This window comes from Heterodontus francisci, chromosome 1, assembly GCF_036365525.1.
Source record: "Heterodontus francisci isolate sHetFra1 chromosome 1, sHetFra1.hap1, whole genome shotgun sequence".
NCBI classification, from domain to species: domain Eukaryota; kingdom Metazoa; phylum Chordata; class Chondrichthyes; order Heterodontiformes; family Heterodontidae; genus Heterodontus; species Heterodontus francisci.
This window is the reverse complement of record NC_090371.1, coordinates 34903360-34930354: the sequence shown is the minus strand read 5'-3', so window position 1 is coordinate 34930354 and position 26995 is coordinate 34903360. Positions and strand designations below refer to the sequence as shown.

The 26995-nt window shown below is 44.1% G+C and overlaps 1 protein-coding gene across 1 annotated transcript; it reads left to right on the top strand.

The window, feature by feature from the left end:
- Window positions 1–460: 460 nt before the first annotated feature.
- Window positions 461–11356, top strand: LOC137375860 (vasotocin-neurophysin VT-like). The gene is made up of 3 exons (XM_068043472.1): window positions 461–637; window positions 8448–8652; window positions 10823–11356. The coding sequence occupies exons 1-3, from the start codon at window positions 527–529 to the stop codon at window positions 10984–10986; spliced, it is 480 nt and encodes a 159-aa protein (XP_067899573.1). The 5' UTR covers window positions 461–526; the 3' UTR covers window positions 10987–11356.
- The last annotated feature ends 15639 nt before the right edge of the window (window positions 11357–26995 follow it).

The following is a 26995-nucleotide window of genomic DNA, read 5'->3' as shown; positions in this document are numbered from 1 at the left end:
TTAACAATCTTTGCGAGGAGGTCGAGCAAGTGTTGGAAGATAACCTTGAAAACAGCAAAGGAACCATTTAGAGAATTCAGCTATTCTGTGCCAATTGGGACTTTTCTGGCCCCAGAATTTCCTCTGTATTGTAAAGGCGTCTCCCACACACAGAAAGGCAACGTTAGCCAGGGATGGAGGGGGGCACAAGAGGCCAACAACAGCATTGATATTTCAATTTCAATTGGCTTTTTTTTGGCAAATCGTCACTAATTTTATTTTGTTGTTGGAACTTCCAAAAAGTTTTTGGTAATAAAATGATCGACGACTTAGTAAGGTGTACGTGCTTGGCAGTGGGATGCAGCAGTTAAAATCGGCATTTCAATTTAAAAAAAATCGCCAGCAATTTATGCAGATGATGAATTGGCAGAAACCAATGACGTCTGCGGCAGAATTGCTGGAGTATAAATAAAGGGAGCCGACCCTGATTCTGCAGCTCACGTTCAGTAAAGTGCGCAAAATAGCAGATCGCCTCTGACTGAACACCATGCCTCAACTCTCGCTGCCACTTTGCCTGCTGGCCGTCACTTCAGCATGTTACATCCAGAACTGCCCCAGAGGGGGCAAGAGATCGTTCCTCGACACAGATGTCAGGCAGGTAAAGTCCACCTACCCTCAATTTTGTTCTACATTTTAAAAAGTTTTTTCCCTGTTTAAATTGTATAGAACTCGAAACTTCCCATACTTGTATAGATTTGCTTGTATCGTAAAAGCAAAATACTGCGGATGCTGGAAATCTGAAACAAAAACAAGAAATGCTGGAATCACTCAGCAGGTCTGGCAGCATCTGTGGAAAGAGAAGCAGAGTTAACGTTTCGGGTCAGTGACCCTTCTTCGGAACTGAAGGGTCACTGACCCGAAACGTTAACTCTGCTTCTCTTTCCACAGATGCTGCCAGACCTGCTGAGTGATTCCAGCATTTCTTGTTTTTGTTTGCTTGTATCGTGTAAGTTTAAACACGTTCAGTTAAATTGATAGCTAATGGTATAGATTTACTTTGTGAACAATTTCAAAGTTGTAGCTAGGTTTATGAATTCATGTTCAAAAAAAAATTCTGACCCAAGTTCGTTGCCGTCACGTCAGAATCGAAGTTTCTTTTTAAATTACTCTGTGTTGCTGATGTCTAAAATTGCTGTACACTTATTTCAACTTTCTGGGAGACAAGGGGCCTGTTAAACATTCATTTCCTCTGTTAAAAGTAAATGTTTCTTGTTTTGCCTGGAAATGTGGTCACTTAGATCCAAAAATAGATAAACATGATAGTTTAATAACTGGAGTTGGATCTCCTCTTGCCCAATACCACAAACTCGAACAGTACTGCAAACGGATGGGGACAGAAAGAGCAAGAAGTACCCCCACCTCCCCCCCCCCCCCCCCCAAAAAAAGGTCATGAAGATAAATAATTGTCCGTACTATTTAAATAGCTGAGATTGTGAGATGAGCAAGATAATGTCAGATTGAGGGAATATTGTTAAGTGCTTCCGACAATTTTCTCAACTAGCTTGATTTAGTAAACTGACAAATGTGATAGGATTTGTTAGCCTGTAAGAAAATATTGAATCCACCTCCAGGTATTTTTGTTTTAAACTTTTCACTTTACTTGAATATGTATTATCAAAGATATGGCAAAATATGAAGTAAAAAGTTTTTGCAAAATTTACTGGAGTCGCATGTAAATAAGATATAAATATTGAACAGGTTATGGACTGTGAATATGGAAACTTAACTGGTTAAATATGTAATAGAAAAATATACATACTGTAGTGATTGTAAATTTATAATTTCTGATTGGTTGTGCTCCCAGTTAGGGTTACAGAGCCACACTCAAATCTTTTAATGCAAATTCAATCCAAAAATGACTGAAATCGGTCAGTTTAGAAACAAAATAAAATTCTTCCCAGAAAGAATTATTTTCTTAAAAAAAGCAGCTTCTATGTAAACAACTGAGTCATTAAATTGGTATTTTAACAAATTATTCAAATATTTCTTGTATTGAGTTCTTTGAATATAAATGTTTTATCTGTAAGACCTTAAGCTAGTATGTATTGAGTTTCATTTGTCATAGTTCTGACCACTTACAAATATTGTTGTGGGCCTTCTTGCAGGGGGAGAGTTAGGTGTCATGAAGCTGGTGCTTTTGAAGAGTGTTGCAGAGGGAAGGGATGGGGACAGAGCAAGAGTGAACATATAGAGTCAAATGGACTTTGCTTTTGGATCTGCTTTATGATTTTCAATCTTAAACTTTATCTTGCAATTGTTTTACTTGCTGATGAGGCATGTACAGGACCTACACTTGGCACCTCTCTGGCTCTTGGCTCAGAATGAATTTGATGCTGTGCAACCTCAAAGCTGGGCTCTCAACATTCCAACTATCCCATCATTAACTTTGAAAACATTAACCACTTCTGGTAGATAAGATGATAAGGCTGTTTTCTTTTTTAAAACATGCGGGATCCTTGGCTTTATAAATAGATGCATCGAGTAGTAAAGAAAATAAGTTTTGCTAAACCTTTACAAATCACCGGTTAGGCCTAAGCTGAAATATTCTGTCCAATTCTGGGCACCACACTTTATGATGGATATCAAGGCTGTAGAGAGAATGCAGAGTAGATTTACTAGAATGGTACCAGGAATGAGGAACCTTAGTTACATGGAGCGATTACACAAACTGGGATTGTTCTTCTTGGAGCAGAGATATTAAAAGAGAGATTTAACAGAACTATTTAAAATCATGCAGGATTTTGATAGAGTAGGTAGGGAGAAACAGTTTTCAGAATGGTCAGTAACCAGAGGAAGGAAGACGAGGGATTTAAGGTAATTATCAAAAGAGCCAAAGGTGAGATCAGGAGAAATTCATTTATTGAATTGTTATGATCTGGAACCCACTGCCTGACAGGGTCGTGGAAGCATATTCAATAATAATTTTCAAAATGCAATTGGATAAATACTTGAAGCTGAAAGATTGCAGCACTGTGGGGAAAGAGTAGGGGAGTGGAACTAATTGGATTGTCTTTCCAAGATCTGGCACAGGCATGATGGGCTGAATGGCCTCCTTCTTCGCTCTAAGATTCAATGCTTCCCCCACTGAAATCTTCTGACTTGACCCATCACAATCTTCAGCTAATCCAGCTGACATGTGGACCACGTCCTCTCCCACACAACATTGGTTACTATCTGGCAGTGAATCGACTTTGTGATCCTGCTCCTGATCTTCAAATCCCTCTTTCGCTTCCTCACCCCACGCAACCTTAATTGGGAATAATTCCCCAGCTGTATATCCCAGCCTGCATCTTATTCCTTTCTCCAACATCCGAGGCCTTCAGTTTTACTGTGCAACACTCTGTTAGTTCAGCCTCTCTTCTTCCAGATTAGATTTCTTCACTTCCTGCCCAGTGTCTCTTCCAAAGCTTTTTGAGATTTTGAAATATAGTGTAAATGTAAGTTGGTGCTGTATTTTCCCATGATGCACAGCAGCTCGTTCAAGAGGTAGACTGGAGATGGCTTAGACACAGGCAAAAAACAGGAAGGCCATAGCTCTACCTGCATTAGTGAGTGCTAGGGATCTGTCCTGACATGTATAACGACTGAAACAGCACATTGGTGTACCATCATAATATACAAAAGTCAGGTTTGTAGCTGCAGGTTCCCATACAATCATAGAATGATATAGCACAGATGGAGGCCATTCGACCCATCATGCCTATGCCAGCTCTTTGAAAGAGGCGTTCAATTAGTCCCACTCCCCTGATTTATTCATAATTCTTACCCCAATATCCCTACATATTGGATGAGCAGGAATTTCCTCCAGTTAAATATTGGGAAGATGGAAGCCATTTTCCTCTGTCCCTGCCATATACTGCATTCCACTACCCACTGACTCCATTCCTCTCCCTGACCATTCTCAGAGGTTGAACCAGACTGTTCGCATCCTTGGTGTCTTTTTTGACCCTGAGTTGAGCTTCGACCCCATATCCTCTCCATCACCAAGACTACCTCCTTCCAACTCTGGAACATTGCCTTAAAATCTACCTCCACCCTAATATCTCCTTGTGGTGTCTTGGTGTCAATTTTCGTTTTGATAATGCCCCTGTTGAATGTCTTGGGACGTTTTACTATGTTAAAGGTGTGATATAAATGCAAGTAGTTGTTGTTGTACTACTCTTCACCTGGACTGTCCTTCTCCACAGAAAATATTACCCCACTCCAACCCACCAACTCTAGCCCAACTTGCTGAATATTTGATCATCTGTCTCTATCTACCTCCAACCCCATTCCCAATTGGCAAAATCTCATAAGTATTTATCCTGCTGAACTGTGAAGGTGCTGTGAGTCTGTTTTGCAAATCCACTCAGACAGGTTCTAGCTAAACCCTTATGGGCTGGGCGAAACTCTTAGCTCAAAGGTAATAAAAGCTATTCATTGAAAAACTGTGATGCTTCAAAATACAGCACTGTGCAGGAGTCACAGGAAGGATTTCAACATGAACCGGACATGCTTAAAACAATTGGCAAAAATAGTAGATGGTGTATTTCTGAATAGTAGCTGGACAGAAGGGGTGACAAACCTTCTGATTCAGTCTACAGGCTAAGGCATCTTCCTTTTGTGAAGGACTTTTTAAAAGCTTGTGCTCACCGTAAACACTGCTGGTAAGTATTGGAACATCACTGATGATTTTCCGATGATGCACTGTCAAGTGGGTGGAGGGATGGTGAGGGTTTCATGCCATCAGCACCTATGCAGAAAATGCTCCCCTTAGTGTTTGGTAGGACAAGTCAATACCTGCTATACCTTCCACTGCAGTACACAATATATGATCAAAGGGCATGGCTTCTATGACTATTTCCAAACTAAGCAAGGGTGAAGCTGAATGAGATATTCAGCATATACAGAACCAACTCCAAAAACTACCATATTGTATCAAATGGAAGACAGATAAAAGTCGCACTGAGAATATAGCCTGTTGTTAAATGCAGCTAAATGTTCCAGGATTTAGAAGCTTCAGGCGAGATCGAGGGGGATGTAAAAGGGGTGGGGGAGTTGCATTACTGATTAAGGAGAATATCACAGCTGTACTGCGGGAGGACACCTCAGAGGGGTCGTGCAGCGAGGCAATATGGGTGGAGCTCAGGAATAGGAAGGGTGCAGTCACGATGTTGGGGGTTTCGACAGGCCTCCCAACAGCCAGCGGGAGGTAGAGGAGCAGATATGTAGACAGAGTTTGGAAAGATGTAAAGGTAGCAGGGTTGTAGTGGTGGGTGATTTTAACTTCCCCTATATTGACTGGGACTCACTTAGTGCTAGGGGCTTGGATGGGACAGAATTTGTGAGGAGCATCCAGGAGGGCTTCTTGAAACAATATGGAGATAGTCCAACAAGGGATGGGGCCGTACTGCACCTGGTATTGGGGAATGAGCCCGGCCAGGTGGTCGAAGTTTCAGTAGGGGAGCATTTCGGGAACAGTGACCATAATTCCATAAGTTTTAAGGTACTTGTGGATAAGGATAAGAGTAGTCCTCGGGTGAAGGTGCTAAATTGGGGGAAGGCTAATTATAAGAATATTAGTCAGGAACTGAAGAATTTAGATTGGGGGTGGCTTTTGAGGGTAAATCAATATCTGACATGTGGGAGTCTTTCAAATGTCAGTTGATTAGAATCCAGGACCAGCATCTTCTGGTGAGGAAGAAGGATAAGTTTGGCAAGTTTCGGGAACCTTGGATAACGCGGGAAATTGTGAGCCTAGTCAAAAAGAAAAAGGAAGCATTTGTATGGGCTGGAAGGCTAGGAACAGACAAATCCCTTGAGGAATATAAAGACAGTAGGAAGGAACTTAAGCAAGGAGTCAGGAGGGCTAAATGGGGTCATGAAAAGTCATTGGCAAACAGGATTAAGGAAAATCCCAAGGCTTTTTATACGTATATAAAGAGCAAGAGGGTAACTAGGGAAAGGGTTGGCCCACTCAAGGACAGAGAAGGGAATCTATGTGTGGAGCCAGAGGAAATGGGCGAGGTACTAAATGAGTACTTTGCATCAGTATTCACCGAAGAGAAGGACTTGGTGGATGATGACCCTAGGGAAGGGACTGTCAGTCATCTCATTATCGAAAAGGAGGAGGTGTTGTGTGTCTTGCAAAGCATTAAGGTAGATAAGTCCCCAGGGCCTGATGGGATCTACCCCAGAATACTGAGGGAGGCAAGGGAAGAAATTGCTGGGGCCTTGACAGAAATCTTTGCATCCTCATTGGCTACAGGTGTGATCCCAGAGGACTGGAGAATAGCCAATGTTGTTCCTTTGTTTAAGAAGGGTAGCAAGGATAATCCAGGAAATTATAGGCCGGTGAGCCTTACGTCAGTGGTAGGGAAATTATGAGAGAGGATTCTTCGGGACAGGATTTACTCCCATTTGGAAACAAACGAACTTATTAGTGAGAGGCGGCATGGTTTTGTGACGGGGAGGTCGTGTCTCACTAATTTGATTGAGTTTTTTGAGGAAGTGACAAAGATGATTGATGAAGGAAGGGCATTGGATGTTATCTATATGGACTTCAGTAAAGCCTTTGACAAGGTCCCTCATGGCCGACTGGTACAAAAGATGAAGTCACACGGGATCAGAGGTGAGCTGGCAAGATGGATACAGAACTGGCTCGGTCATAGAAGACAGAGGGTAGCAGTGGAAGGGTGCTTTTCTGAATGGAGGGATGTGACTAGTGGTGTTCCGCAGGGATCAGTGCTGGGACCTTTGTAGTATATATAAATGATTTGGAGGAAAATGTAGCTGGTCTGATTAGTAAGTTTGCGGACGACACAAAGGTTGGTGCAGTTGCGGATAGTGATGAGGATTGTCGGAGGATACAGCAGGATATAGATCAGTTGGAGACTTGGGCAGAGAAATGGCAGATGGAGTTTAATCCGGACAAATGTGAGGTAATGCATTTTGGAAGGTCTAATGCAGGTGGGAAGTATACAGTAAATGGCAGAACCCTTAGGAGTATTGACAGGCAGAGCGGTCTGGGCGTACAGGTCCACAGGTCACTGAAAGTGGCAACGCAGGTGGATAAGGTAGTCAAGAAGGCATAGGCATGCTCGCCTTCATCGGTCGGGGCATAGAGTATAAAAATTGGCAAGCCATGTTGCAGCTGTACAGAACCTTAGTTAGGCCACACTTAGAATATTGCGTGCAATTCTGGTCGCCACACTACCAGAAGGACGTGGAGGCTTTGGAGAGGGTACAGAAGAGGTTTACCAGGATGTTGCCTGGTCTGGAGGGCATTAGCTATGAGGAGAGGTTGGATAAACACGGGTTGTTTTCACTGGAACGACGGAGGTGGAGGGGTGACATGATAGAGGTTTACAAAGTTATGAGCGGCATGGACAGAGTGGATAGTCAGAAGCTTTTTCCCAGGGTGGAAGAGTCAGTTACTAGGGGACATAGGTTTAAGGTGTGAGGGGCAAAGTTTAGAGGGGATGTGCGATGCAAGTTCTTTACACAGAGGGTGGTGAGTGCCTGGAACCTGCTGCCGGGGGAGGTGGTGGAAGCAGGTACGATAGCGACGTTTAAGAGGCATCTTGACAAATATATGAATAAGATGGGAATCGAGGGATACGGTCCCCGGAGATGCAGAAGGTTTTAGTTTAGGCAGGCATCAAGATCGGCGCAGGCTTGGAGGGCCGAATGGCCTGTTCCTGTGCTGTACTGTTCTTTGTTCTTAATATTAGTGGATGTTCAGGCATTGATCTGTCCACTATTTTTATATTTAGAGATACAGCACTGAAACAGGCCCTTCGGCCCACCAAGTCTGTGCTGACCAACAACCACCCATTTATACTAACCCTACAGTAATCCCATATTCCCTATCACCTCCCTACACTAGGGGCAATTTACAATGGCCAATTTACCTATCACCTGCAAGTCTTTTGGATTGGGAGCAAACCGGAGCACCCGGCGAAAACCCACGCAGACACAGGGAGAACTTGCAAACTCTGCACAAGCAGTACCCAGAATCGAACCCGGGTCCCTGGAGCTGTGAGGCTGCGGTGCTAACCACTGTGCCGCATTTTAACGGGGTGTTAAGCTGTAAACTTGCTGAACCAACAGAGAGGGAGATTGGCATCCAATTGTAAGACATACTTGTCGACTAATATTGTTACAGTAATTTCTGTCCTTAATTTTTTTGCTGTTTTAGAAATAAAATTTTTGATGGGAATTGGTAAGTGAAATGCTAGAAAAAGCAATTTTAACAGTTCACTTCAACCCGAGGTTTGATGTGCTTTACATGCAATGATTCAGACTGGACCAGACCTCTGAGCCAGTGCCACTTTCCAAACTTGATGAACTTCTCCACTGCTGCAGTCAAAATTAAGTTTTCTTTTTAAATAATTAAATCATTCTTTCCCTTTTCTATCCTTTGCCAGTGTATGCCTTGCGGCCCTGAAAACAGAGGCCATTGCTTTGGAGCTAACATCTGCTGCGGTGAGGAGATTGGCTGCTACATTGGAACCTCAGAGACACTGAGATGTCAGGAGGAGAATTACCTGCCATCCCCTTGTGAACCTGCTGGAAGACCCTGTGGTAGAAATAGCGGGAAATGTGCCTCATCAGGAATCTGCTGCAATGACGGTAAAAAAAATTTTCAAATACAGATCCGTTAATTTCTAGGCATGTATCTCAATTTATCTCCATTGATTCCTTTCCAACAGGCCAGCTTGACTGAAACAAATCCAAGTATAAAGGAGAGGGGGTGTAGCAATAAGGAAGGTTGAGAGAAATTTAAGCACTAGCGAGAATGTTAAGGGGACCTCAAATTGGTATGTAATGCATCAAGTGGCATAGTTAAGATAAGCTCGAATATTACTGAATAAGTCTGGACTCCAATGGTTAAATTATGAGTCGAGATTACACAAACTAGGGTTGTATTCCCCTGAGATTTGTTATCCAATGGTATTAAGGCATTTGGGACAAAGGTGGGTATGTTGAGTTGGGTCACAGGTCAGCCATGATCTCACTTAATAGCAAAACAGGCTCAAGGAACTCAATGGCCAACTCCTGTTCCTATGTTCCTGATTGGCTGGCTGGCTCTTGACCCATGACGAGCGCGAGCAGAAGTCATTGGTGCTAAAAGCAGTTCAAATTGAAAAGTCTGTTGGGAGGTGAAGGGACATATATTACTTTCAAGATAAGTTACGCCAGTAGGACAAAGTTGATGGACAGGATTGAGCTCATCTTTAACTTTTTCTTGTGTTTAAGGTAGGTACATTTGAAGCAGATCTTTTGAAAAAAAATCTCTTCTCAAAAGTTGATTCACCTATGGAATAATCTACCATGTGAGTTGCTTGAGTCAAAGAGAATGAGGTAGATTTTTGCCTTTACGGCCTGGGTGTTAAGCATGTCCTGGGCAGAGGTCAGAAAGGAAAATCTAGTGGGGAGGATTGCACAGCAGGAATAGAAACGCACCAGACCTTCCCGCGATTGAAATTAATTGAAATCCACTCTGCTGGATCTTCCCTTCCATGTTGTATCCTAGAAATATTTAATGCCCAGGCAGTAAAGGCAAAAATCTACTCCATTGGAACAGTTTAAAATGGATGCCAGCCTGGCTGAGTAGAATAGACCATTCTTGTCTTTAATGTTTTCTTATGTTCTTAACTATTGTGGCTAGATATTCCTCTCTCTCCCTCCCCCAGAAACAAAGTTGGTTGTAAGTCAGTTATTATCACAATTAGAAAAAGCATGAGGTGAGGAAATCCCCTGGTGGTGAAGAGCTTGGGGAATCATGCGCTTGATTTTCAATCCAAAGTCAGGAACCTGACACCCAGACAATTTCCGGGTCCTGAACCGGCACCTCCACTGCATCGCTCATGTGACGCTAATTTTAAATGCTAATGGCCTGATTGGGCAGATGGTGAGCTTGGTGCCCAGTTGGAGATGCCGAGCAGCTCCAGGAGATGGGAACTACTGTCTGGTGCCACAGGCAAAGGCAGGCGACAGCCATGATGGGGCCTGATACTGCCATGCCGAGGAGAGCAGGCAGCTCCTTGAAGGGACAGCACCAAATAGTGAATGGAACGGAGGCAAAACGGCCAAAACAAACGTACTGCACACGTCCCCGCACAGGATACCAGTGCTCCCGATAATTCTTTACTTTCCCTTTTCCCCACAGCGATCCCAACAGCTGTGCACTAATGTGAAATCACAGACTGTACCGGAGACTTCGGGTTCTGGAGACAATCTCCGGGACCCTGATCATGAAAACGGGTCCACTCCAGCTCTCGGCCCTGCGGCCCTTTGAAAATCTGGCCCCAAAGGTCTAAAGTCACCGTTTTTCCTCCCAAGCATGCTATGCTTACCACATGCCATATCTCAAATTACTCATGTAGCACATTCCAAAATGTTTTTATCAATATACTGTAAGTTTGATCAACCTTCCCATCTCAAACATTTGTCCTCATCACTTTTTACCTCAAAACAGGAAATGCACTGATTCGTCACTGCCAGCAACAAGCATAGGCCAGGGAATCTACTCTCATTCCTACTGAGTGCAGCTCCTTGCAGAGTGTGGCAAATCCTTGAACTTATCGTCTCACTTTTACTTGAATGAATCAATCTGTGCCAAAAGGTCTTCTCTCATTCCATACAGGGACAGGGAAAATTGCACACGGATTGCAGAGGAAATGGACATGATGGACACAAAGGGCCTTTCTCAGTAGATGCTTTCAAATCTTACCATTTTGTTTGCAGCCATAAATATAGAAATGAAATTCATTAATGTCTTTTTTTCCTTTCTTTCTAGAAACCTGCACCACAGACTCTACATGCCTGGAGAGTGAAAGTAAATGGAGACACTCTTCCATGGAAAGAAACTTCACACTTTTAGACAGTGCTGCAACCGACCTCCTTCTGAGACTAATGCGTCTATCTAACAGGCAGCCTGCAGAGAAGCACCAACTAATATGAAAGAATGTATTTAAGTGTGCCCTCTCTGATGCTGCCTTTGAGAATCTACAACACTGGTGGTATAGGAAGGAGCTGGGTATGCAGCAGGGTGGTTTAACAAGAGGGCCATAAGCAATGCATGTTATTATATGACCTATGATATATCAGAGTGCTATAGAGTGTACTTAATACTTACACTATGTCAATCGAATATTTATGCTGAAAGTAGTAAATATATTTAGTCAAATGTCATTTTTAGTTAAATTTCCTTCACTTCAAGTTTTTGTTAATAGTATAAAAAGTACAACGTATTTTTCATTTCTTCAGTAACTTGTAAGCAATGGCATTAAGGAAGCATGTGTACATATATAGCCAAATAAAATCTTTTATTGCTTAATGTGGAATTGCAATGCAAAATGATTGGATCTCGTATTGTCTTTGTGTGTTTATTTCTCTGATAGAGGTCAGATCAGTTGGTTAGCAAGGGTAAGGGTCAGGTATGAGGAGCATCAGAGGAGCATATGCCAGAGTTTGAAAGTCATTCATTGATTCACTTTATTATCTCTTACGTAAGTTATTGAGGAAGTTGTCACTAATTTAGGAAGACAGGACTAACTCTCTGAGCGCCAATGCTGAGTCATGTGACTCTGGCCTGCTGAGGGGTCTACCTGTCATTGGCTAGAACTTCATCTTTGAAATGGAAAATCATGTTAGAGGTTGACTAATTGAGAAAGCTAACCAGAAACCAATTTTAATATGGGGAGATGGTAGCATTGTGGTAATGTCACTGAGCTAGTAATCCAAAGGTCCAGGCTAATGCCCTGGGGACCTGGGCTTAAATCCCACCAGGGCAGCTGGTGGAATTTCAATTCAATTAATTAATAACAAAAAAAAATCTGGAATTGAAATCTCGTCTCAGTAATAGTGCCACGAAACTATCATCAATTGTTGTAAAAACCCATCTGTTTCACTAATATCCTTTAGGGAAGGAAATCTGCTGACCTTACCTGGTCTGGCCTATATGTGACTCCAGACCCACAGCAATGTGGTTGACTCTTAACTGCCCTCTGAAATGGCCTAGCAAGCCATTCAGTTCAAGGGCAATTAGAGATGGGCAACAAATGCTGGCCTTACTAGTGGTGCCCACATCCTCTGAAAGAATAAAAAAAAAAGTCTCTTGTCCATAAATGATTGGGACATTTGGAGATACAGGAGAAAAAGCAAGTCATTTCGCTATATGAGAAAAAAACTTATCCAATGTTCAAAAGGCTTTATGAATACAAAAACAGGCTTAAATATGGCTGAATTGCATGGACAAAGCATGTTCCAATATTATTGGAGGATGAGGTTTAAAAAATGTTGAATTTTAAACAGTAGTGAAAGTGAAATAAAAAGGATTAGCTTTACCCTAGAAGTGCTGCTTCATGATACACTGAAAGCTATACCCTGTCAGAGGCTTTTCATCATTTGGTAGGCAATTGTTTTCTCGCCTCAATAGCCTCCAGATTTTTTCTCTCTTACAATCATTCCATCTTCCTCTATTTTATCCCTCCTACTAAGATTATTGCTACCATGAAGTGTCCTCCCTTGTTCCTGCTAAACTCTATCTCGATATGCCATCCTCAAGGCTGCTTTCCTGCATCCTCCCTGCGGAGATCAAGATTCACTGTCCTACCCCCTACTCCATTGCAGACTCAATGGTCTCCTTCACTGCTATACCATTTTATGATTCTGCAACATCAAAACTGTATAACTTCTTCTGGATTTCTTATAAGTAACAGCTTTTTAAAACCCAAGCTCAGCATTACTGAACCACTACTTCTTAACAACCTTCATTTATATCCTTTTCAACCTTGGTGGTGTACTGCACCATGAGATTTCTGCAATTAAAATAAAAGATCAGTAGCATCACAAAATGCAATTCCATGTTTTGCTCCCTGATGAATAAAAGACAGTGTTGTGAATGTGTCTAGAACCATACAGCATCTCCCCTGCCCCCATTTTAGAATTGTTTCACAGGCCTATAGATCCATGTGGTAACTGAACAAAAGCTACACTAGATGGGAAAACCAGGTGTTTAGTCTGCTAAAAGAAATGGTTTCAATCAAGCATGAGACCTACTGACAAATAGATGGAAACAAAAATGGCAGAAAACACAACACCAGCAATTTAGACAATAACACAATAATTGATGCTTTTGATCTATTGCAGTCCTGATACAATCTGATAAATAGAAGTGACTATACTGATATCAGCAAAACTGCCCTCAATTACAATGCACTTGCATCACTAGCAAGGCCGGCATTTATTGTCAATTCCTAGTTTCCCTGAAAAGGTGGTAAGCCTTCTTGAACTGCTGGTGGCAGTTTAATGCAACTGAGTAGCTTGCTATCGTAGTTTGGAGGGCAGTTGAGAGTCAGCCATGTTGGTGTGGGTGTGGAGTCACATACAGGCCAGACTGCATAAAGGTAGCAAGTTTCCTTCACGAAAGGAAAATAATGAACAAGTCGGGTTTTTACAACAACATGACAGCTTCATGGACACTTATTGCAATCAAATAAAATGGACCCTTTTCACAGAGATAAAACCTCAAGCTGAATTTAGTCATGGGTGCTGTTCCCGATTGTGACATGGACGGCTGCCCCACCACGATCACGCGGGGCCTCCCCCGCCCCCGATCACACGGTGGGCACGGGAGGCGAGACGCCAAATACGGCGTCAGATAACCCCAGAGCAGATGCTGGCACCATATTTAAAGGCCTGCCAGCCCTGCATTCTCTCCTGCCTGCTTTAACAGAGTGCCTGCAAGTGTGCCGTTTGTAGCCCCAGGACCCCCTCTGCTGCCTGATAGTCAACCTGTACCAGAGTCTGCAGCAACCATAGCAGAAGGGAGACACTTGGTGGCCCCGCCGTTTAGCGACACCTCCCTTGAGACTCTCCTCCAGGCTGCCAGGGAAAGAGGTGGTAAGAAGAGGTCCTCCCCCCTGACAAAGCAAGCCTGAACAGAAATCGATGAGGAGGTAGGTGCCACTAGAGGGTCAATGACCTCCTTCAATCCACCAAGGTGATTGCTCCTTACGTCTCCCTTTTTTAGGGGTGGCATTTGGCTACGTAGAAGGAAGCAGGACATAGGATGCAACACCAAAGCACGGGCAAGTGGGGTTAAGCATCTCTTCGTCCTGACTGATGCCTCTCGGCCACAGACCACCCTCTTTCACAGTTCACCTCCATTAACTCCTCTGAGAGCTGATGTGAGGATGAGTTCCTTAGGGCACCCCATTAGGGGATGAGGGGCTGCCACGAGCAAAACTGTCCTGTTGATCTCACTGCAAAGTATGATGATCTCCCTCTTTCCACTTGCAAGGCAAGAAAGGCTATAACAGGAGAGAGACATCATGGATTGGCGGAGGTTTTGCAGACATCGGGCCTCTCTCCATGGCTGCGGAGGAGGCACTAGAGTTGGCTACAACACAGGGTGGCAGCTCCATTGTGGATGGTGAGACTGCAGTCTCCACACAAGAGTGTGAGGATTCACTTCCATCGACATACAGTTCACTTCTGGAGACTCTATGACTCATGGTTGGCATGACAAGATCTGCTAATCCTAACCCCCATCCTGTTTGTGTTCTCTCATGCACGTTGCCATCTGTAGGAGACTCCAGTGGAAGGGGGGCATGATTCCACCTCTGAGGATGATCAGCAGTCAGAGGAAGCACTGTCCCTGACTCTCCTGCACCTTCCACCAGAGCAGATACATTCACCTCAGTGGATTTGTGCTCGGCTTTAGACTCAGGGTCACCAGCTGGTGACAGCACTGCACACGCACCCGAGTAGCTGGCTGAGGCTGACAGCCGAGGCCTCTAACAGTCGGAGGACAGTGGGTGGCCAGGCCAATGCTGAGCCCCAGGATGATGATGAGCCTTTGGTGTCAACAGCACAGAACATGCTAGAGTTGCAAAGAGAGGTAAGGCAACATCTGGCGGAGCTGCCAGAGGTCTTGCACAGCCAAGAGCGGACAATGGAGAAGTCCATCCATTCCATGAAAGCTGCCATGTCTCAGGCGTGTCAGCACATGGCTTCCTCCATCAAAGAAGTTGGCGACCCTCTTGGAGAGCCAGATCTCACAGATGCACGGAGACCTGCACACCATCGCCTTGGCCATGAGCTCAGTGGCAAGGCGAGAGCAGGATGATGTGTCTGGAGTCTTCTTCAGCTCCTCGCCCTTCTCTGGTCAGCAGGGATGTTCGAGTGAGCCTTGAAAGGGAGGAGGAGAGGTTGGCCTGCACAGCAGGGGGCTCCCCTCAGGGCACTCTGTATATGGATAGAGGCTTCAAGCCCCTCTGCCAGCGAGCCCAGCTCCAGTAGCCATGACGCCTGAGGAGAGTGCTGCACCAGTGCAAAGAAACACTCAGGTAGCCAGGGCCAGGCCTTAGGCAGCCAGAGAACGGCCGTGCAAGTCATCACAGGCCAAGAGGCAGCTGATCAGCAGCCTGCCTCCGGCCCTGCTGCTGTTGCTGGGATCGTACCTCATAGGAACACTTGCAAATGTATTAAGAAAACCATATCGCCATACTTAGGGACACACGGGTGTCTGCCATCTGCAATGTAATGATTAATAGAAAGATCTTTTGTCCATTGTGTAACAGTCATTATTACATAATGCCTTAATTGCAAACTGCTGATTTCCCCCTTAGTGGAATGCCAATGTAACACAGCTCTCATTAACATTTGATCCCCCATGTGCACTGGTGCGGTTTGCAGCTGGGTGTGAGTCGGGGAACAGAAATGGAAAGGAGGTGACAGACTACATGCATTGCGGTGAGACTTTATTTGTTTCTCTGTGAGTGGGCATTAGGGTGGCTGGAAGCAGGTAATTATGAGATTGTTTCTTGCCTCCTTGGCACATCGTTCAGTCTGCCTGGATTCCGGTGCAAGGGCTTCAACATTCAGAGGTGCTTCATCCTCATCCTCCTCTGCGTCCTCCTCGTCGGTGGAGGAGTGATGCTCAGGCCTCTACCCTCTGCAGTGCTAGTTTGCGCAGAGCACAGCAGACCACCAAGATACACGAGACCCTCACCTGAACTTACTGCAGGGCTCCACCAGATTGTTTGAGGCAACGGAATCTCATCTTCAGCAGCTCAATGGCCTGCTTGATGGTCACTCAGGTGGAGCCGTGGCATTTGTTGTACCTCTCCTCTGCTGCATTGCAAGGGTTCTTCACAGGCGTCAATGGGTAGCCCTTGTCTCTGAGAATCCATCCCTGTACAGAAGCGGGGGCCTGAAAAGCTGCGGCACCTGGGACTGTCAAAGTATGTAGGCATCGTGTCTGATTCCCGGGAAGTGAGCACACACCTGCAGGAAATGCTTTCAGTGGTTACAGACCAGTTGATCGTTGATCGAAAAGAAGTCCTTCCTGTTGATGAAGGCGGCTGGCTGGTCTGTGGGAGCCTTGATGGCCACATGCATGCCATCTATCACACCTTGCATTAGGGGAAATCCAGCATTGGCCCCAAATCTGATGGCCCTCTCGACCTGACAGGTTTGGTCCGGTAGCGCACATAGTCAGCGGCCCTCTTGAACAAGGCACTGGTCACCTGCTTGATGCAGTAATGGGCTACTGCCTGTGAGACCCCTTACATGATACTTGAAAAGATCCAGATGTGTAAAGGTTCAGTGCCCACTGTGATCTTTAGGGCCATGGGCATAGGGTGACCCCCAAATCCCATAGACCGCAACTCCTCCTGATGCAGGGCTCATAAGTCAGTGACAGCCTCCCTGGAGAGCCGTAGTTTTTGCTGACAATGTCACTTCGAAATTTGGAGGTAGCTGAGCCAAGTCCGGTACGCTCTCTGGCGCTGATGGCCCCTTCTTGGCATGGCCGGCTGCTGTTACTCTCGCCGTGGAGCTTCACGGGCAGGTGCAGCTATCTTGTGGCCTTCCCGCCATCGGAGGCTCCACATCACACCATGGGGCTCCAAAAAGACAGAGCGCATGAGACCCATGACAGGTGACCAGTGGGCCTACAGAGCACTATCGATGCAGAGAGGACCCTCAGTGCCCACCCTTGCTGATGGCCGACTCTCTCATCCAGCAGTATGGGTGACCAAACATCTCACACAACAGTTTGGTTGCCCAATACAGCAACCCAAACCCTGGCAACCCCTCCCCCACCTCTTGCAAAAAACCCCTGAAAGAGACCCCAATCCCCCGACTCCGCTTGCAGAGCACTCAGTAACACGGTCCAACAATGTCCTCCGCAGCCCCCCCCCCCCCCCCGTTCATGGTTGCCTCTGTGCCGCCAGCTCTTAATGACTGTGAACCCGAAGACAAATTGTAAAAAGGTGATAAGAGGAGGGGTGGGGTTAATCAGGGTTCAAAAAGGAGACCGACCGCCCGCCCGCCATCCACTAAATCACAATCTCACAATTAAATTGAGCTGGATTAGATGCAAATTCTTTACAATTATTTACTCAGCAATTTAAATGAGACTCCTGTCACGTCGGAGTGGCAATGTTGCCTTAGTGCTTTTCTGCCTCTGACAGAACCTAGAACGGATGTCACGATGCTGGATTTCTGGGCGGACAGTTCCAATGGGATTCTCCATCCCTCCACGCCACCATTCCTGCTTTTAACGGCCGCGCTAAATTCAGCCCAATGAATGCAGTACAATTATCTTTCTGAAAAATGTACACCCCTCTCTCACCCACCGATTAAAAATTTTTGGTCATGGTTTTAATTTCTTTAACATTAAAAATGTTTGTCCACAAACCTCGGATTCCAGAGAAAACACTCAGTCATGAGCCACTATGAAGACAATAATCAGTGTTTTTTTGCAGCCAAAGGAACATTATGATCTGGAAAATAAATATCAGTACTCGAAAAATGTGGATCAGCAAGTTTGCTTACAAAAGCAAAGATATATTGTATCTGTGATTAACTTATTTTGAGCTCTTCTGTACTAACCCCATTGTTCAGAGCTCCCTGAAGGCTTACTGGGTAGATGCCCCGTATAGTGCCATATGGACTAGGCAGCTCTCAGGTTCAATCCATAGTCCTGAATTAACCCTTTTCAGCCAAACACTGGTGGGAGCTCTCCAACTACCTTCCTGGAATAGGGGGGGAAATAGAAATTAGCCAGGTGATCCTGCTGCTTATTATCGAGTGACCCCTGCTGAAAACCGTGGGAAATGGAATTTGCAATAGGACACAATAAAAATAGGCTTTGTTATTGTCTCACTCCCTATTACAGACAATACTCCATTGTCCAGCCTCATGCAGTAAGAGCAGCAATATCAAAAAAAAAGGTGGGCCCAGCACTGACCCTTGGGGGACACCACTGTCTACCATCCTCCTGTCTGAAAAACAGCCATTTACCACGATTTGCCGTTTCCTGTCCTTAAGCCAATTTTTTTATCCAAACTGACACTGACCCTTCTGTTCCATGAGACTTATCAGCTTTAAAAACAGCCACCCTTTCCAGTACCTCCACTTTATCAATTTTTAACCTATCCAGTATCTCAACCTTCACTATGATTTTGGCAGCATCTTCTTCCTTGGTGAAGATGCAAAGTATTCTTTAAGTACCTCTGCAATGCCTTCTGCCTCCATGCGTGGGTCTCCTTTTTGGTCCCTGATAATCCCCACCTCTCCTGTTAGCACCTTTTTCCAATTTATATGCCTATAGAAGATTTTTGGATGCCCTTTTATGTTAGCTGCCAGTTTCTTAGAGTCATAGAGTTATACAGCACAGAAACAGGCCCTTCGGCCCATTGTGTCTGTGCCAGCCATCAAGCATCTATCTATTCTAATCCCATTTCCATCACTTGGCCTGTAGTCTTGTATGCTATGGCATTTCAAGTGTTCATCTAAATACTTCTTAAATGTTGTGAGGGTTCCTGCCTCTACCACCCACTTCAGCCAGTGCGTTCCAGATTCCAACAACCCTCTGTGTGAAAAAAAAAATTCCTCAAATCTCCTCTAAACCTCCTGCCCCTTACCTTAAATCTATGCCGCCCGGTTATTGATCCCTCTGCTAAGGGAAAAAGTTTGTTCCTATCTATCCTATCAATGCCCCTCATTATTTTGTATACCTCAATCAGGTCTCCCCTCAGCCTTCTCTGCTCTAAGGAAAACAACCCTTGTCTATCCAGTCTCTCTTCATAGCTGAAATGCTCCAGCCCAGGCAACATCCTGGTGAATCTCCTCTGCACCGTCTCCAGTGCAATCACAATCTTCTCATACTCTCTCTTTGCTTCACTTATTTCCTTTTTCATTTCCCCACTGGACTTTCTATATTCAGCCTGGTTCCCACTTGTATTAGCAACCTGACATCTGTCATATGCACCCTTTTTCTGTTTCATCTTACCCTCTATCTCTTTTGTCACCCAGGGAGCTCTGGCTTTGTTTGCCCTACCTTTTCCCCTCAAGGGAACTTCGACTGTACCCAAACCATCTCCTTTTTAAAGCCAACCCATTCTTGTGTAACGATTTTGCCTGCCAATCCTTGATTCTAGTTTACCCGGGACAGGTCTGTTCTCAACCCAATGAAATTGATCCTCCTCTAATTAAGTAATTTTACTCTGGAATTCTTTTACTTTTCCATAACTAATCTAAATCCTATGATATTACGATCACTGTTCCATAAATATTCCCCTACTGACACTTGATCCACCTGATCAACCTCATTCCCCAGAATCAGATTCAGCAATGCCTCCTTTATTAGCATAATTGAAGTTCTGCATTATCAGTAACCTATAATTTCCCTGTAAATTTGCTCCTCTATATTTTTCTCATTAGTTGGTGGTTAATAGCATACACCCAGTAGCCCAGTAGTGTAAAAGCACTCTATTGTTTCTTAAACATATAGATCCTGTCTTTGACCCTTCCAGGGCATCCTCTCTCTTCAGTACTATAATATTCTCCTTAATCAATACTGCCACCCCTCTTCTTTTCTTTTCTTCCCTATCTTTCCTGAATACCTTGTATCCAGGAATATTTAATTCCCAGTCCTGTCTGTTTGGAGCCAGATCTCCACTATCAGCATATCATATTCAAAGTGGCTATTTGAGTCTGTGCTCATCAACTTTATTTACCACACTTGTGTATTTACATACACACACTGCAAACCGAATTTAGACTCTCTTCTAATCTCTCTTAGTCTGGCCTCCACCTAATACCTTACTATTTCTTACTCTAGTTCTAGTTGGCTCATCCAATGCGCACTTGTTTCTCCTTTCTCATGCTACATCCTGGTTACCATCCCCCTGCCAGATTAGTTTAAACCCTCACCAACAGCACCAGCAAACTGCCCTGCGAGGACAAATTCTCATCTGTGTTGGGTGCAGAACCAATCCCAATGTCTCAGGAATCCAACGCACTCCCTCCTGCACCATCTCTCCAGTCAAAAATTCATCTGCTCCATCCTTCTATTTCTGTGCTCACCAGTGCGTGATACCGGGAGCAATCCAGAAATTACTACCTTTGAGGTCCTGCCTATTAATCTCTTCCCTAGCTCCCTAAAATCTGCCTGCAGGACCTCATCCCTCTTTCTACCTATATCACTGATGCCAATATGAACCCTGACCTTTCGCTGTTCACCCACATCCCCCGCAAAATGCTCCGCAGCTGCTCACTGCGTCGTTAACTGTATGAGCTATTTAACCAAGGAGGGATCGCAACTAATCCAGATCGTTCAAACAACCAGCAGTGGTCTTATATAGTTAAAAGGTCTCCTCAGTTCATCTTTTTATGATGTTATTACAGTGCAGAGATGGAGTGCAGTCCTCACAAAATGAAAATTTCACAAATCTCTTTTATCTGAAAGATCTTCAATACATAATAGGGTGTGAGTAAGAATAGAATTTTAAAACAAGAATCAATTGGCATTTTTGGACCCAGGAAAAGGCTTGAGGCTCTATTAATTTATTTCATTCTGATCTAATGACTGTTCCTTTGTGTTGATCAGAACTGATATTTATGCATATACAGCACTGGCTAATGTACATGCAAAAGAATTACTAATGTAGTCAATAAAAATCTAATTCAAGCTTTTACTCTCACTGCACGTTTAATGGTAATTGTGCCCTTACACGTGTAATGTCTGAATGCTAACTTTATCTCTGCTCACGTAACTGAAGAATTACCTCAGCAAGCAACTGCCTAGCAATTCATGGGAGCACTTTAAAGAAGAACAAGTTTGAAGGGAAGACACTTCTGGCAAAGAAGAAAGAGTATTTTATTTTTTAAAAGGCATTTGAAATTATCTAACTTCTAACTGAGAGTAAATAATCACTTGCTTCCTCACCCTCTGAATCTACTAAACAATCTTCACTGCTGCCATTTCTGATGATGCTCTGCTCCTCAATTGGCTCACGGATCGGGTCCCTCTCCACTATTGGCTCTCAACCTGAATATTGGCACATGAACATTTCAATCTGGCCATTATAATTGCATTTTATTCCACTACAGGGTCTTGGAGTTTAATTTTGGACTGCTTTATGTCACCAACTCCCTGGCCTTGGTTTACAATCACACCATTCTGCTACCTTTTTTTTTACTTTATCTTGGTTTGCGGGCAATTTATTTATTTAGAGATACAGCACTGAAACAGGCCCTTCGGCCCACCGAGTCTGTGCTGACCATCAACCATCCATTTATACTACTCCTACATTAATCCCATATTCCTACCACATCCCCACCTTCCCTCAATTCCCATACCACCTACCTATACTAGGAGCAATTTATAATGGCCAATGTACCTATCAACCTGCAAGTCTTTGGTTGCTGGGAGGAAACCGGAGCACCCGACGAAAACCCACACGGTCACAGGGAGAACTTGCAAACTCCACACAGACAGCATCCAGAATTGAACCTGGGTCACTGGAGCTGTGAGGCTGCGGTGCTAACCACTGCGCCACTGTGCCGCCAATGCTGGCAAGGCAGTAAGCATTTCCCATTATCCTTAGGGCATTAAGAAGCAGTCATGTTGTATGGGACTGGAGTCACATGCAGGCCAAACTGGGTAGGGGTGGCAGGTTCCTTCACAAAGGACATCAGTGAACCAGTTGGATTTTTACAGTAGTCCGCGAGACATCTCATGGTGTGTTAGACTTGTTCTCGCACATTTAGTGTTTTAAATCTTTTGCCCGCAAAGTTGTTGAAGTACAAACTGATAATGGCACAGTGAGGGCAGCAACAATAACAACAGTAACCTGTATTTATACAGTTCCCTTAGCAGAGTAAAATGTCCCAACATGCTTCACAGAAGCATTATCAAACAAAACTCAACACAGAGCTGCATAAGGAGATATTAGGCCGATAACCAAAAGCTTGGTCAAAGAGATAGGTTTTAAGGAATGTTTCAAGGAGGAAAGAGAGGTAGAGAGGTGGTGCGGTTTAGAGAGGGAATTCCAGAGCTAGGCAGCTGAAGGCACAGTCACCAATAGTAGAGTGGTTAAAATCAGGGATGCTCAAGAGGCCAGAATTAGAGGACCGCAGATATCGTGGAGGGTTATGGTGCTGGAGGAGATTACAGAGATAGGGAGGGGCAAAGTCATGGAGGGATTTGAAAACAAGGATAAGAATTTTAATATTGAAGTTTTGCTTAACTGGGAGCCAATGTAGGTCAGCGACCACAGGAGTGATAGGTGAAATGAAAGAGGGAATGAAAGATTGGATTAAGAGAGAAAAGAGGGATAGAAAGGAAAAGCAAAAAAGTAAATTCGACATTTTTAAAATCTCAAACAATTCACAACCTGAAGGAACGAGGTACCATACTTCTAATTCTTCACTTTCTGGCCATGAGGGTAGGCATTAACAATTATTATGGTGTTAAGAAGATACTTACATCGCTAATTACAACCTGTTGCAAATTTAATGGGCAATTAATGTGCAAATTCAGCAATTTGATGATAATAACATGGAGGTTAACCATAAAATGCTGTTTTTGCAAAGTTGTCGGCAGAGTGGCACAAATCTTTCAGCAACTTGTGTCAGTTCACATTTCATGGGGTATCACTTCCTTATCACAAATGCTGGCCGATTTGCACATTAATAATGGTGAGCATCGTTCACAGCTTTTAATTTTTCAGCAAAATCCAGGACATTGAATTTATTTTCACAACTTGCCATATTGGATTGAGAATTCATAACCTCTGCATTATTAGACCATTATCAGAACCATTACGCTACAATATCCTAATCTTTGATATCCATTTGTGTACACATTTTGGGTCCCAATGCACATTACTTCTGTCTCCGTTGCTTCCTCTCAGCCCTTTTCAAACTCTTCTCTCTTCTTTCCTCTTCCTGTCTCTCAGCCATGGTCATTTTCATTTCTGATCTCTGCACTCCTCCAATTCTGACAAATTGCGCATCCACAATTTTAATTGCTGCACCAGTAAGTAAGTAGCAAAAAGTCCAACTTCTCGGAGTACTGCTGCAACACAGCACATAACTTGGGGAATTTAGTCAGTGAAGGAATTTTAAGGGTTGATATCTTTCTAAAATCTGGTCAAGTTTTGCATTTAGCATTTAACTTAACTTTAACCTTAACTTGTATTTTCTTTCCCAGTCTTAGTCAGTGGTAAACAAGCTGCCTGCTAGTGGCAGCTGCACAGCTAATTAGGTGGCTCGTTAGAACTGATTAACTGGTCAACAGGGGCTTGCTCAGGTCTTGGAATTGCTGCTAGTATAAAGACAGCAGCTTTTTGATCACGCATGAAGTAAGTGCCACGAAATCCAGTTCCATGGAGTGCTGCTGTGACAGGGTACGTAACTCAGGGAATTTGGTCAGTGAGGCAATTTGTCACAGTGTGGGAAGAGGTGTTGTTCTGGCCTTTTACAAAATAAGGAGCGGTATGAGTGAGGGAGTGTGAGACAGTGAGACCTGGCAGCCGCTGCAGTGGCGTTGACAGGGAAAGAATGGGCCTTACTTTGTGTTTTCCAGATAATGCAAGGACTAACATCAGAAGATAGGTGATTGGATGATGAGTTTTTAAAGATTTTTTTCTCTCTCATCTAGGGTAGTTATTTAAACTAGCACTGGGAAACTATAAAGTACTATATTAAATTTACTGCTTAGAATTCCAACTGGGGTATGTATAATAGTAACTGAATTAATATTAGCACAGAACTGATTTTTATTTATTTAGAGATACAGCACTGAAACAGGCCCTTCGGCCCACCGATTCTGTGCCGACCAACAACCACCCATTTATACTAACCCTACAGTAATCCCATATTCCCTATCACCTCCCTACACTAGGGGCAATTTACAATGGCCAATTTACCTATCACCTGCAAGTCTTTTGGATGTGGGAGGAAACCGGAGCACCCGGTGAAAACCCATGCAGACACAGGGAGAACTTGCAAACTCCGCACAGGCAGTACCCAGAATCGAACCCGGGTCCCTGGAGCTGTGAGGCTGCGGTGCTAACCACTGCGCCACTGTGCCGATCTAGAGACATTTTAATTAAAATTAACAATTTATACAAGGTACTAACTAGATTATAACATGGGGAAAAGAGATATTTTTCTTAGATCATGGCTGGACAACTGAGATCTATTGCTTGCAATTTCTATGCCATGTCGGAACCTCAGGACACTTCATGTGTCTTGGGGGAAGAAGTATGCAGGAAGTGTTGCCAACCGCTTGAGCTCGAGCTCAGGATTTCTGAGCTTAAGGGGCAGCTGGAGTCACTGCAGAGCATCAGGGAACAGGAGAGTTTCCTGGATCAAACATTCCAGGAGGTGGTCACCCCACAGAGAGTTCTGGATACATACAAACATATGAATTTGAAGCAGGAGTAGGCGATTCAGCTCCTCGAACCTGCTCTGCCATTTGATAAGATCATGGCTGATCTGATTGTGGCCTGAACTCTACTTTCCTGTCTACCCCCTAAACCCTTTGACTCCCTTGTCAATCAAGAATCTATCGAACTCAACCTTGAAAATATTCAATGATCCAGCCTCCACTGCTCTCCAGTGAAGAGAATTCCACAGACTAACAACCTCTGAGAGAAAAAAAAAATTCTCCTCATCTCAGTTTTAGATGGGAGACCGCTTATTTTTAAACTGTGTCCCCTAGCTCTAGTCTCTCCCACAAGGGGAAACATCCTCTCAGCACTCATCCTATCAAATCCCCTCAGGATCTTGTATGTTTCAATACGATCACCTCTCATTCTTCTAAACTCTAATGGATACAGGGCCAATTTGTCCAACCTTTCCTCATAAGATAACCCCTTCATTGCAGGAATCAGTCGAGTGAACCTTCTCAGAACTGCTTCTAATGCAATTATATCTTTCTTAAGGAGACCAAAATTGTACACCGTACTCCAGATGTAGTCTCACCAACGCCCTGTACAGCTGCAGCAAAACTTCCCTGCTTTTATACTTGATTCCCTTTGCGATAAATGACAACATTCCATTTGCTTTCCTAATCACTTGCTGTACCTGAATACTAACTTTTTGTGATACATGTATCAGGACACCCAGATTGCTCTGTACCACAGAGTTCTGCAATGCCTCTCAATTTAAATAGTATTCTTCTTTGCTATTCTTCCCGCCAAAGTGGACAAATTCACATTTTCCCACATTATACTTCATCTGCCAAATTTGTGCCTACTCACTTAACCTATCTATACCCGTTTTCAGACTCTTTATGTCCTCTTCACAACTTAATATTCAACCTATTCTTTGAGGAAGTGACAAAGTTGATTGATGAGGGAAGGGCTGTCGATGTCATATACATGGACTTCAGTAAGGCGTTTGATAAGGTTCCCCATGGCAGGCTGATGGAGAAAGTGAAGGCGCATGGGGTCCAAGGTGTACTAGCTAGATCGATAAAGAACTGGCTGGGCAACAGGAGACAGAGTAGCAGTAGAAGGGAGTTTCTCAAAATGGAGACGTGTGACCAGTGGTGTTCCACAGGGATCCGTGCTGGGACCACTGTTGTTTGTGATATACATTAATGATTTGGAGGAAAGTATAGGTGGTCTGATTAGCAAGTTTGCAGACGACACTAAGATTGGTGGAGTAGCAGATAGTGAAGGGGACTGTCAGAGAATACAGCAGAATATAGATAGATTGGAGAGTTGGGCAGAGAAATGGCAGATGGAGTTCAATCAGGGCAAATGCGAGGTGATGCATTTTGGAAGATCCAATTCAAGAGTGAACTATACAATAAATGGAAAAGTCCTGGGGAAAATTGATGTCCAGAGAGATTTGGGTGTTCAGGTCCACTGTTCCCTGGAGGTGGCAACGCAGGTAAATAGAGTGGTCAAGAAGGCATACGGCATGCTTTCCTTCATCGGACGGGGTATTGAGTACAAGAGTTGGCAGGTCATGTTACAGTTGTATAGGACTTTGGTTCGGCCACATTTGGAATACTGCGTACAGTTCTGGTTGCCACATTACCAAAAGGATGTGGATGCTTTGGAGAGGGTGCAGAGGAGGTTCACCAGGATGTTGCCTGGTATGGAGGGCGCTAGCTATGAAGAGAGGTTGAGTAGATTAGGATTATTTTCATTAGAAAGACGGAGGTTGAGGGGGGACCTGATTGAGGTGTACAAAATCATGAGAGGTATAGACAGGGTGGATAGCAAGAGGCTTTTTCCCAGAGTGGGGGATTCAATTACTAGAGGACACGAGTTCAAAGTGAAAGGGGAAAAGTTTAGGGGGGATATGCATGGAAAGTTCTTTACGTGGTGGGTGCCTGGAACGCGTTGCCAGCGGAGGTGGTAGATGCGGGCACGATGGCGTCTTTTAAGATGTATCTAGACAGATACATGAATGGGCAGGAAGAAAAGAGATACAGAACCTTAGAAAATAGGCGACATGTTTAGAGAGAGGATCTGGATCGGCGCAGGCTTGGAGGGCCGAAGGGCCTGTTCCTGTGCTATAATTATCTTTGTTCTTTGTTCTTTTGTTCTATCTTAGTGTCATCAGCAAATTTAGCAGCCATGCATTCTGTCACTTCATCCAAGTCATTGATATAGATTGTAAATCGTTGAGGCCCCAGCTCTGATCCCTG

What these genes read in the sequence shown, in the direction of transcription:
- LOC137375860 (XM_068043472.1), top strand. Translation starts at nt 527, where the DNA reads ATGCCTCAACTCTCGCTGCCACTTTGCCTGCTGGCCGTCACTTCAGCA. An exon ending in TCGACACAGATGTCAGGCAG is followed by an intron (nt 638 to 8,447) that starts GTAAAGTCCACC and finishes ATCCTTTGCCAG; the next exon opens with TGTATGCCTTGCGGCCCTGA. An exon ending in AGGAATCTGCTGCAATGACG is followed by an intron (nt 8,653 to 10,822) that starts GTAAAAAAAATT and finishes CTTTCTTTCTAG; the next exon opens with AAACCTGCACCACAGACTCT.